A 10,458-nucleotide genomic window follows, 5' to 3' on the forward strand; every position below is an offset into this window, starting at 1 on the left:
GATAGATCCAAGGGTGACATGAAGTCACAAAAAGCACTAACAGATTATCTTGAATGCCACGCTTTATCATGGCATGTTGAGCTTCTTTACTAGGATACGAACTGGTGTGTCTATAGATAAGACCTTCCCCTAATATTCATAGAAACTTGGAATCCTTTAGCTATTAAAAGACTCTGGACATTATCAAGTCCAACCGTTACTCTAACGCTTCAGAGTCCACCTTCAGGGATGGTGACTCCACACTTCCCTGAGCAGCCTGTTCCGATGCCTAACCACCCTTTCAGTGAAGAAATTGTTCTGAACATCCAACCTAAACTTTCCCTGGCAAAACTTGAGGCTGTTTCATCTTGCCCTATCACTGGTTGCCCAGAAGAGACCAACTGACACCTTGCTACAACCTCCTTTCAGGTAGCAGTTAAGCAATAAGGTCACCCCTGAGCCTCCTCTTCTCCAAGCTAGACAACTCCAGGTTCCTCAGCCGCTCCTCACAGGACTTAGCTCCAGCCCCTTCCCCAGCTCTGTTTCTCTGGATAAAATCCAGCTCCTCAATGTCTTTCTTGTGAAACTGAGGGGCCCAAAATGAACACAGCACTTGAGGTGTGGCCTCATCAGCACATGGGCACAATTATGCTCCTAGTCCTGCTGGCCACACGATTTCTGATACAGGCCAAGATGCCATTGGCTTTCTTGGTCACCTGGACACAATTTGGTTCATGTTCAGTGGCTGTTGACCAGCCACTAGGGTAGATTTTCCATAGGGTAGATTTCCAGCCACTCTTTCCCAAACCTGTAGCACTGAATGGGGTTGTTTGACCAAAGTGCATTATGTGCATCTAGGTGGATCCACACAGACAAATTTATCTGTATTATGCTGGTCTTTATGAGAAAAATATTAGCCCTAGTTCTGTGTGTTCAGGCCTTTTTCTGTACTTGAGATTTTGCTCTTGCCTGGCTGTCTGCAGGATTTCACCTTTTTCTATTGGAATAGTATATTTATTTTTGAAAGAAAAATGAGATACCCTTGTCATCTAACAATTGTCTTGCTGATTTTTAAATTATCAATTACAGTATCTTTTTTACTAGAAGTGATGTGTTTTCCAATTTTTTTCATGATTTTTCTTACTAGCTACTAACTTACCATATATGAATAGGCTTTGGATAAGTATCAGAGTCACTTATTCTGACAGTCCTGTATTTAATCTCAGTTGCACCACAGAGACCTAGACAGAGACTACAACAAATATTGTATTAACAGTCATTTGAAACTGCCAGGTGGAGCTGGCAGACCAACTACTCTCTCAGAATTAAAGTCTGAAATTTTTCTTTCTGTAATCAGAATTTTGAAAGGCCAAGGAAAGGCCTGTTGCTTGTTCTGCATATAACTCTGCATATAACTATAAGAGCCAAACACCTCTAGGAGAATATTCTAGATAGAACTTTTCTATTTTCTCACTCAGGATCTGATTTTCCCTATCTTAAGTTTACTCCAGGCAGTAATTCTATGGAAAATCTTGGCATAGATTCAAACAGACAGAATATAATGAGAAATTGTTAAAAATTTAACAAGCAGACAAATATAGAATTATAGGTTTTGTTCTGTATTTTAAATTTCACAGAAATTCCTATGTATGGTAACTAGTAGGTAACTACACTGTAATTTTTATGTAATTTCAGACTATATGAAATTTTCAGTAGTTTAATGTTAACTTAATGATCACTTGCTGTTTTAGCCACCTGTTTTCTGAGCTACAACAGGTGTCTTGATTTGTCTATATGATAAACATTTTGAATATGTTTTCTTTAAGCTGATAGGAAAGTCCATACGTTCCTTTCAGGTAAGCTGGATCAGTATGTCAAAGACTAGCAATGATGGAACGGTTGATACAACTGAAATGATAGGTCACTCAGAAGGTAGTCTGCATGGATAGAAAGGGAAAGAAGAAATAGGATGAATCTTGTGGTTATATCCTTTTGTTGAAAAGAAAATTACTTTGCAAATTGAATTATGACATTTCATTAAAATGTATAACTTTCCTTTTGTTCAGAACTAACCTTATATATGTCCTAAGCATGCTCACACCTGAGTCTCTTTTTTGGGGCTGCTTTCAGAGACTTTTAGATCTTCTTTTAAGAATGAGTTTGTATTTATCAGAATTCCAGAGCAAAACACTGCAGAAAGTGAGAGACGGTCCAAGATTGAGAAGAATTCTGCCCTCTGTTCTTCATTAAATATTTTCTGATGAGATGTCCATCTTCAGGTGTGCAGATAATGCCTACTTATCCTGTGTTGAATAACAGAGAAACAAATAAAAGTCTGAGAATTACAGAGTGGTTGAGGTTGGAAGGGACCTCTGGGAGTCTCTCTCAAGCAGGGCCACCTAGATCCTATTTCCCTGGCCCATATCCATATGACTTTTGAATACCTCCAAGGATGGAGACTTCACAATCTCCCTGGGCAACCTGTGTCAGTGCTTGGTCACCAACACAGTAAAAAAAAGCATTTCCTGATGTTCAGACAGAACGTCCTGTGTTTCATTTTGTGCTGTCTCTGGTCCTTTCCCTGGGCAGCACTGGGGAAGGCCTGGTGCTGTGCTCTTTACACAATCCCCTCAAAAACTTATACACATTGACGAGTTCCCCTCTGAGCCTTCTCTTCTCCAGGCTGCACAGCCCCAGCCCTCAGGCCTTTCCTTGTATTATTGATCTTCCAGTCCTGTAATCATTGTAGCCCTTCACTGGACTCTCTCCATTATGTCCATGTCTCTTTAACTGGGAAGGCCAAAACTGGATCCAGCACTCCAGGTGTAACCTCAGCAGTGCTGAATAGAGGAAAAGGATCACCTCTCTTGACCTGCTGCTAATATTTTCTTAATGCATCCCAAGGTACCATTAGTCTTCCTTGTTGCAAAGACAAGTTCATGGTTCATGTTCAATTAGTGTCCACCATCTGTCCAGGCCCTGTCTGTTTCTGCAAAAGCTGAGGTTATAACTTCTGTAAAACCTGTGGCATGAAACTGATACAAATTGAGAAAAACTAAAATTTTAAGTGTGATGAAACTCTACCAGTTGAATTTAAATTTTGCATTAAATTGCAAATACAAGTAGAAGTTAGCTTTAACTCTTTTTTAACTCTTACCCCTGTTTACCACCAGTCTGCCAGTGGTTTGGTCTTGGGCAATTTCTGCTGTTGCTTTTCCACTGAAGGTTCCTTGGTTCTTAGGAGACATGCTCCTTCCACAGATTTCCCCAAGGATGCACAGACTGTGCAAGTTATGAACTGTCAATGAAGGTAGTGCATGTAGGCAAGGTTTTAATGCACAAGAACTTCTTGTATTTTGTGTCCCAAATCAAGCAGAACAGGGCAATGAACCTGGGTCTTATACATGCTGGATCCTACTGGCTCTTGAAGCATTGCAAAATAGAGCTGCAAAGTAAAGCAGGACACCAGTTTGTGCAAGAAAACTCAATTCTAACCCCAAAGGCTTCACTATTATTATTTAGCAAATAATATTGGATAAACTTATAACCTAAGAAAACTGTAATATTCACTTCCATAGAAATTTATTAAAAATGGATTTTATTCCTAGAATAATCTTACAGTGGTTTTCTTTTTTCCAAGTAAATACAGGGCCAGAAATCTTGCAGTGAGACAGAATTAGAAATATCTAGGTCATTTTCAGCAAAAAGGTTAACTTCTCTTGCTAGTTTTATGCCCACAGTTGACTTCTAATACATATTTCACACTTACCTCCAGAGTTTAATTTTGTTCATTTCAAATCCTCATTTTGATTTGCTAAGAAAGAATATGCTGAATTCTTTTCTCCACAGAGTCTGACATCTCTCCCACACTGGGACAATTTGCAAGCTTTTCGTTATTGGCTCACTGAAGTTATTAATAAGTAAAACTTTGTCCAAGACAGGTCCCTGGGGCTCTCACTTGAAACATTCTCACTACCTCACACTGAGCTAACATCTGTTTTTCGTGTATATTTAGGCTGGGCAATTTCATTTAGATGGGAATTTTCCATGTAAGCCTCTAATATGAAGAGGAGGAGAGGAAAAAGGGGGTGACTGCTGAATCCTGCCATCCTTCCCTGTAGCATTGTGTTTTTTAATTGTAATGCATTTCTAGCAGTCAGTTTTGCAATCTTTCTTACTTAGTACTGTTATAGCATATTTTATTCTTGATGGATTGTTCCTTTCCCCCGTGTTATTGGGTTTGCCCTGGCTGTCCATCTCTCCAAAGATCTGCCCCTCCGTTCCTTCTTCCTCCTTCTATTGAGCGTCAATCCCTCCCCAAGCCTGCCTCTTTCTCTAGAAACTTCCCTATCAATCTTGTGTCCTTGGAAACCCCACTGGTTTGTTTAAAGTATTCTCCTCCCCTGCAGTCTCTTATCAGTTTAAACATTGCATTCCCTACCTTGTGTTCCACCCCCAATTTCTCCCAGTTGGTCTAAGATTGTATCCTTCCCTGAGACCTCCTTCCCTTTATAATCTGATGTATGCAGTTGAGTTTGCCCTTTCTGTCACTGAACCTCCGGGAATAACCTTCTTTGGAAGCCATACAGAGAGCGTCACCCTGATCCTTGTCCCTACCCTCGGCACAGTCTGCAGTCCACCTGAGCCGTAGAGCTGCCCTGTAGCTGCACCCCGGATCGAGCAGCTTTCTGGGGGCAGCCCACCTGTGCTGTTGGTGCCGGGAGATGGTCGGAATAATCCGGCACCGCAGCACTTCCCTTTCTTGTATCTGACCTTGCTTCCTCTCTGCAGTGGTAAACCCTCCCTCAGCTGGCTGCAGAGCACCAAGATGCACTTTTTGAACCATGCAGGCTTCTGTGTATATCCCTGTCTGCAGAGAGGAAGAGACAAGGAAAGGGCAGTGCAGGATGCAAAAATGTATTTTTATGCAAATATGATCATTAGTGTTTCTTATGAGTCTGAAGCTTTAGAACACAAAAGGTTTTGAAAACTTCTAAACTCCACTGATCCTTTTCCCTGGAGAGGAGCAAAAGAATGTCATGGTCCTTTTTGATTCCAAGGGGTATGCTGGAAACGAGAGTGGCTGAAAGTAATTTTCACATTGTTTAATATGCATTCTTGGACCTAATATACTAAAGAAAACATTTGTAACCATACATTGTGTCATATGTCGCCTGGGACAGGAACTTTTTGTTCCTTGGGGGAGAGCAATGGGTAGTGTAAATAGCATGATCCCATGAAACTCAAGGACTCTATTAACTCTGCAGTAACTAATACTTACTGCTTTTTTCTCTTCTTGCTCTGGTACACAAATTCCACATTGAATTTGATCCAATTACATTAGTGCTCAGGCCAGTGAGCCTGAAATTCAGACCTTAAGTTGTGGGATAATTGCTCATGCAATGAGAATAACAGCTTTGTAATTGTGCCCTATGCAAGCATCCACACTATGTGCAATGAGGTTCCTCCCCAGGCCGGCTGCTTCTGCCTCCAGCTACACATTTGACTGGCACTGTGACAGTGGTGGTGTCATCCCAATTCCTGCTTGTGGCCCTGTATAATTAATCCATTTTCTTGCATGTGCCTCCTCCAAGTTTGAACAAACCTTTTTGTTCTGTTTTCAGTGGTCAAGTAGCCCTTGAATTTTTTTGGATCCTTTCTTCCCCTTGCCAGTCTTCACAAAGGCATCATATTGCCATTCATTGCTGAGCTACTGTGCATTCTCCAGGGAGGTTTGTTAGGTGGCATTAATACAGACTAAGATCTGCTCTGTCTCCATACCTCCCAGTGCCAGCTCATTGCTTGCCAAGTGTGAGGTCAGGAGATCTATGTTTTCTGTCAAACAGCAGCTGCTGCTCTTGAGAGTGCTGCAGCAATCTCCAGCTCACTAGCCTGTCATGGAGATAGAGCCACAGGGGGCATTCATTAAATATACTAAAGGATGTAGTAGGGAGTTTTAGCTAACCTATTTTATTCCTATAGCCATTGCTGGGGTTGCTTTTTTTTGTCCCATCAGGACACTTTTGTCTAAGTGAGATTAGGCAATGCCATAGATCAGATTGGCTGACAGAAGAATGGAAAGGGTCTGCAAAACAGCTGGCTAGCCAGGAAATTGATTAATTTATTTATTTTTTGGGGTTCTTTTTCCTAAAATATCTCCAGTAGAAGCATTAGCTCTTTTATTTTACAATATAATCAGCTTGATCATAGTTTAGTGATGGAAGAGTGATTCAGCCCTTTCAAGAAACAAGTCATTCAAAAGCAAGGATCTGACCAGTTGGATTGGAAAACAAATAACAATTCTCTGCAGTATATTTATGCATGTTCATAGATGCATAGAAACAAACCCCTTCCACTTCCTAAAAAATCCTTCAAATGCATTTCAGACTTTTCAGGAAATATTTGAAAGCTGTGGCAATGCTCTAACCCTTTCTAGCAATCTTTTGTACCTTTCTCCATTCACCTCTTGGATTCAGCTGGCCCTTCTCTCTAATCTCATTTTTTTTCCCAAGTCCAAATGGCAACTTAACATCAATGCTTTCAGAGCCAGAAGAGCAATAATGATGCCCGATGCCAAAATGGCAGAAAAAGCCAGCTCACCAGGTCCAAACCCCTAGAGGGATGAAGAAGAAAGCCTCTGGAGCCAGGCATGGTGGTAACTGTCCTTCTGAGGCAGATCTTGCAGGCAATATTGGGTGATGGACACAGGGACACTTCTTGTACACAAGGAGCCAGGCCAACTTCTTCAGAGGGGTGTCAAGGACACAGAAATGAGATCATCTGTCAGTCTGACAGTCTTCTCTTTGGACATTTTCTGTCTTGCAGGGATTTCCTTTTCATCTCTTGGATTGAATCTATTTCTGTAGGTGTGTGAGATGAGCACACTTCCATACTGGGATGAGTGACCATGAAGCTGCCATTATGGACAAACTTGCTCTTTCCTAAATAATTCCAACATATTTTTTAGAGTGCTTGTGTTCATTAATTTCCCAGCTATTCTACAAACTTTATATGCTAGTGCTGATTATTTTTGTGTTTGCAGTGACCTTCACTGCTGGTAGAATTCCTTTCTCAGAAACTCAAACCAATGACTGTTAAAGGCACTTCTGATCTGCTGGTCACATCTATGCCTCTGCCAGTCAGCTTTCCAGAGAAACAGCTATGGAAGAAACATCTCATGAGGATCTCATGAGTTCAGGGTAATGTTGCAGCTGCAGGTAGAAGCAGATGGTAATGAGCAATTGAGAAGTTTAGTTTTCATTTTATGCAAGGGCTTCCTAGCCTGAAGAAGTGGGGGCCATATTTAATGCCCCAAGATATCTCTTCTATCTGTAGCTTGCTAAAGGAAGGAGTTGCTCATTCAACCAAGCTCAGAGAACAATGTCCTCCTGTCCCCTACAAAATGGTCATCTCCTAGTGTTCTATCAGTAATGGCAGAGGGGAAAAGGCTTGAGTAACTTCCTAAGGGCAAAGCAAGGCAAAAGGGCAGAATTAATATACCCACATGTGTAAATTAGTCTTAGTTCAAGAAAAAGAATTAATAAAATGCTGAACTTCAGACAACATTGCTGTGCTTTTCTGAGTTTTATGAAAACTCTTGTCTGAATCTGGTAAAAGAAAGTGTATAAGGGTATCATTTGTGGCATGATCATATCTCTGTTCTCCTTGTGATTTTAGTAACATGAAATAAATTAGTGTGATCACAGCAGTGTTTTTTCACAGACTCCTGGTATCATACAAAAATGCTTTTGAGTTTCAGAAAAGTTCTTTTTCACATATCTTAAAGACCTGCTGATTTAGCCATCAGGACTTGGCCAACTCCACAACATCCTTTTCACTTGTCTGTCTCTGCTCTCTGTATTTGTCAGTCTAAATAGACGTATCAAATCTGGGTGTTGTCAGAAAATATTTTCCTGTGGTGAAAAAAAATTAGTTTTTTGGGTAGAGCAGCAAGGTTTTAGTAATTTTACAAGTGCCTGGGGTTTATTTCCAACAGTCTGTTAATACTCAAGTCTATTAGACATGGTGAGAGGTATGAAAGAGGAGTGCTAGCTCTATGTGACTCAGACCAACAGGGAAACAATTTAATGGGTTTGATCCAATATTGTGTTACAAAGTTCCATACCAGGATCACACACCTAATCTGAAGGGATGCACGCTTGAAAGTAATTTCTAATGCTGCATAATTTGTAAGAATTGTTATTTTACCTGTATAATTGCATGTTGTGTGCACGGAAAAAAACCTGAAAAAGGCCAAAAGAGCAAAGCATGCAAGATTCTGAGACAATGTAAATTGGAACAGATGTTCTGAAACCAATGAAACTATGTAAATTTTGACCTTGTATCTCTAAGGTTCGAAGTAGAAAGGTGAGCTTGAGTACGATACTGTTATATGCTCAGAACATCTCTGCTTTTGGTATTGCTATAAACATATTTTTCACTCGGAATGTGTCAGATAATTCAAACTATCCTTTTTGTAAATTGGTTGGAGAACAAACTATAGTATCCTTATTAATCTTTGCTTTATTTTATTGTTGTTCCAGGTTAGGTTTCCCCATGATGATCGTGTCCTGTACCATTGGGATGTGCTATCTTCTTGTTGCTCATGTTTTAGTAGGTTGGAACTCATAGTTATTTATACTTTCAAGAGTGAGATAAGCTTTCCCTTTTGTTTAGCTTATATCAGAATGTTAAGAACACATATGAAAGGAAAAAGATGTGTAAAATCCCAACATATGGTATCAATCAAAATGATTGTTGGCATAAACATCAGATGTGGTCATTCTTAACCTTTTGTTTATGAACAATATGGAGAATTAGACAATCAAAATTAAAAGAATCCATATATTTCATTATGAATGCAATTAGTGTGCCGATAAAAAGGAACCATCTCAAGGGAATATGCTGTGCCTGAAAGTTTGTCTTGACACAATCTGAGTATAGTCACAGATGAAAAACTCATTCACAATAGCAGATGTTCAGTAATTTCTTTTTAGGGCTTCATTTTTCTTTGTCAATATATTTAGCTATTTGTATGAAAGTAATTAATATTCAAGTTGTAATAATGGAAAGTTAAGCAGAATATCTGTACACTTCGAAGGATGTATCATTATCTACATTAAAAATAAACACATGTCCTGGAAATGTGCTGTGGAAGGAATTATTATTTTGGAAGCAGGATTGTATTGCCCAGAGGCTTTGTTTTTTATTTTAAAGTTCCTAAACAATGTTATGCTACTTCTACTTTTTTTTTCTTAAAATAAACCAATGTCACTCTTGTTACAAAAGGACAAACATAAATAGTGATAAAGCATCAGACATCTTCCATTTAATCATTAATTCACTTTTGTGAAGGAGTACTCTGAGTATTTCAATAGGTTAATACACTACATGGAAGAATAAGCTCATACTGTGGCTTTGATTTCCTTATCTCTGGTGATAATATTTTAAACCACATATATTGTTTTATATAATTGGCTGCCACAACAGGTCAGAATTGTCTTTATGAGTATTAAGTCCTGTGAGGTACTCAAGAGCTCAATTCCAAATCTTCCAAAATCTTGGTGGATTTGGCCTGAATTAACGGTGGGTGTGTTTTACTGAGTCAGAAAAATTGGCAACCTGGTGAGTGCAACCCACCAGGTGGACGAGGTTGAATTACAGGAAGCCAGTAGAGATGATCAAATGTGGCTTTTGAGAAAGAAGCAGTATTTCCCCCACCAAAGTGAGGAGATGTGAGATTAATCATGCATCCTGTTTGACTCATATATAGGTTGTATCCTTCACAAGGTTTGTTTCAAATGGGAACTGTTAAGAGGCCAATGGAAATGAGGCACAGCACCCACTCAAGGGTGGGTAACCTTGAGGTAACCAGGTAAGTGAGAAAGAAGCAGTATTTCCCCTGCCAAAGTGAGGAGATGTGAGATTAATTATGCATCCTGTTTTACTCATATATAGGTTGTATCCCTCACCAGGTCTGTTTTAAATGGGAAATGTTAAGAGGCCAAATGGGGCACAGCACCCACTCTAAGCAAGGGCTGCCACCTCTCCTAGCAGGTTCAGTGATAGCAGAGAAAGTGTGTGGAGCCAGAGGGGAAGAGCTGTCTCCACTGATTCCAGGCCTCTCACCAAGATATCCATCCCCACCCATGCTCGGCCCCCAGATCAGTGAGAACTCCTGTGATGGAGCTGAATTTTGCAACACTGTTGAGAAACCTTGAGGTTGTGCCAACAGTGACCACCTGTGGAAAAGATCTCCCAGAACCAGCATAACTTCTGTGTCCTTTTATAGATATAAAACAAAACAAAACCAAAAAAATCCCACCAAACCTCTGTGATGTCTGGATCAGAACAAAACAGAACAGAACAAAGAATAAATGATGACTCTGAAAGACACTCCTTCATGCAGTTTTTCTGCAACTGAATTTGGCCTGTCTTACTCTAAATGCAAAGAGTAGTTTACTATGTAATAACTGAAAT

General features: G+C 39.9%; 1 protein-coding gene across 1 annotated transcript in view; it reads left to right on the forward strand.

Moving 5' to 3' along the window:
* OCA2 (OCA2 melanosomal transmembrane protein) overlaps window positions 1-9,123 on the forward strand; it is a 159,409-nt gene extending 150,286 nt beyond the window's left edge. The window contains exon 23 of the mRNA XM_066571574.1: window positions 8,523-9,123. Within this exon, the coding sequence (XP_066427671.1) occupies window positions 8,523-8,610 (88 nt within the window). The 3' untranslated portion in view covers window positions 8,611-9,123. The remainder of the gene's footprint in view (window positions 1-8,522) is intronic.
* Window positions 9,124-10,458: the final 1,335 nt, after the last annotated feature.

Source organism: Molothrus aeneus, chromosome 2, assembly GCF_037042795.1.
Source record: "Molothrus aeneus isolate 106 chromosome 2, BPBGC_Maene_1.0, whole genome shotgun sequence".
NCBI lineage: Eukaryota > Metazoa > Chordata > Aves > Passeriformes > Icteridae > Molothrus > Molothrus aeneus.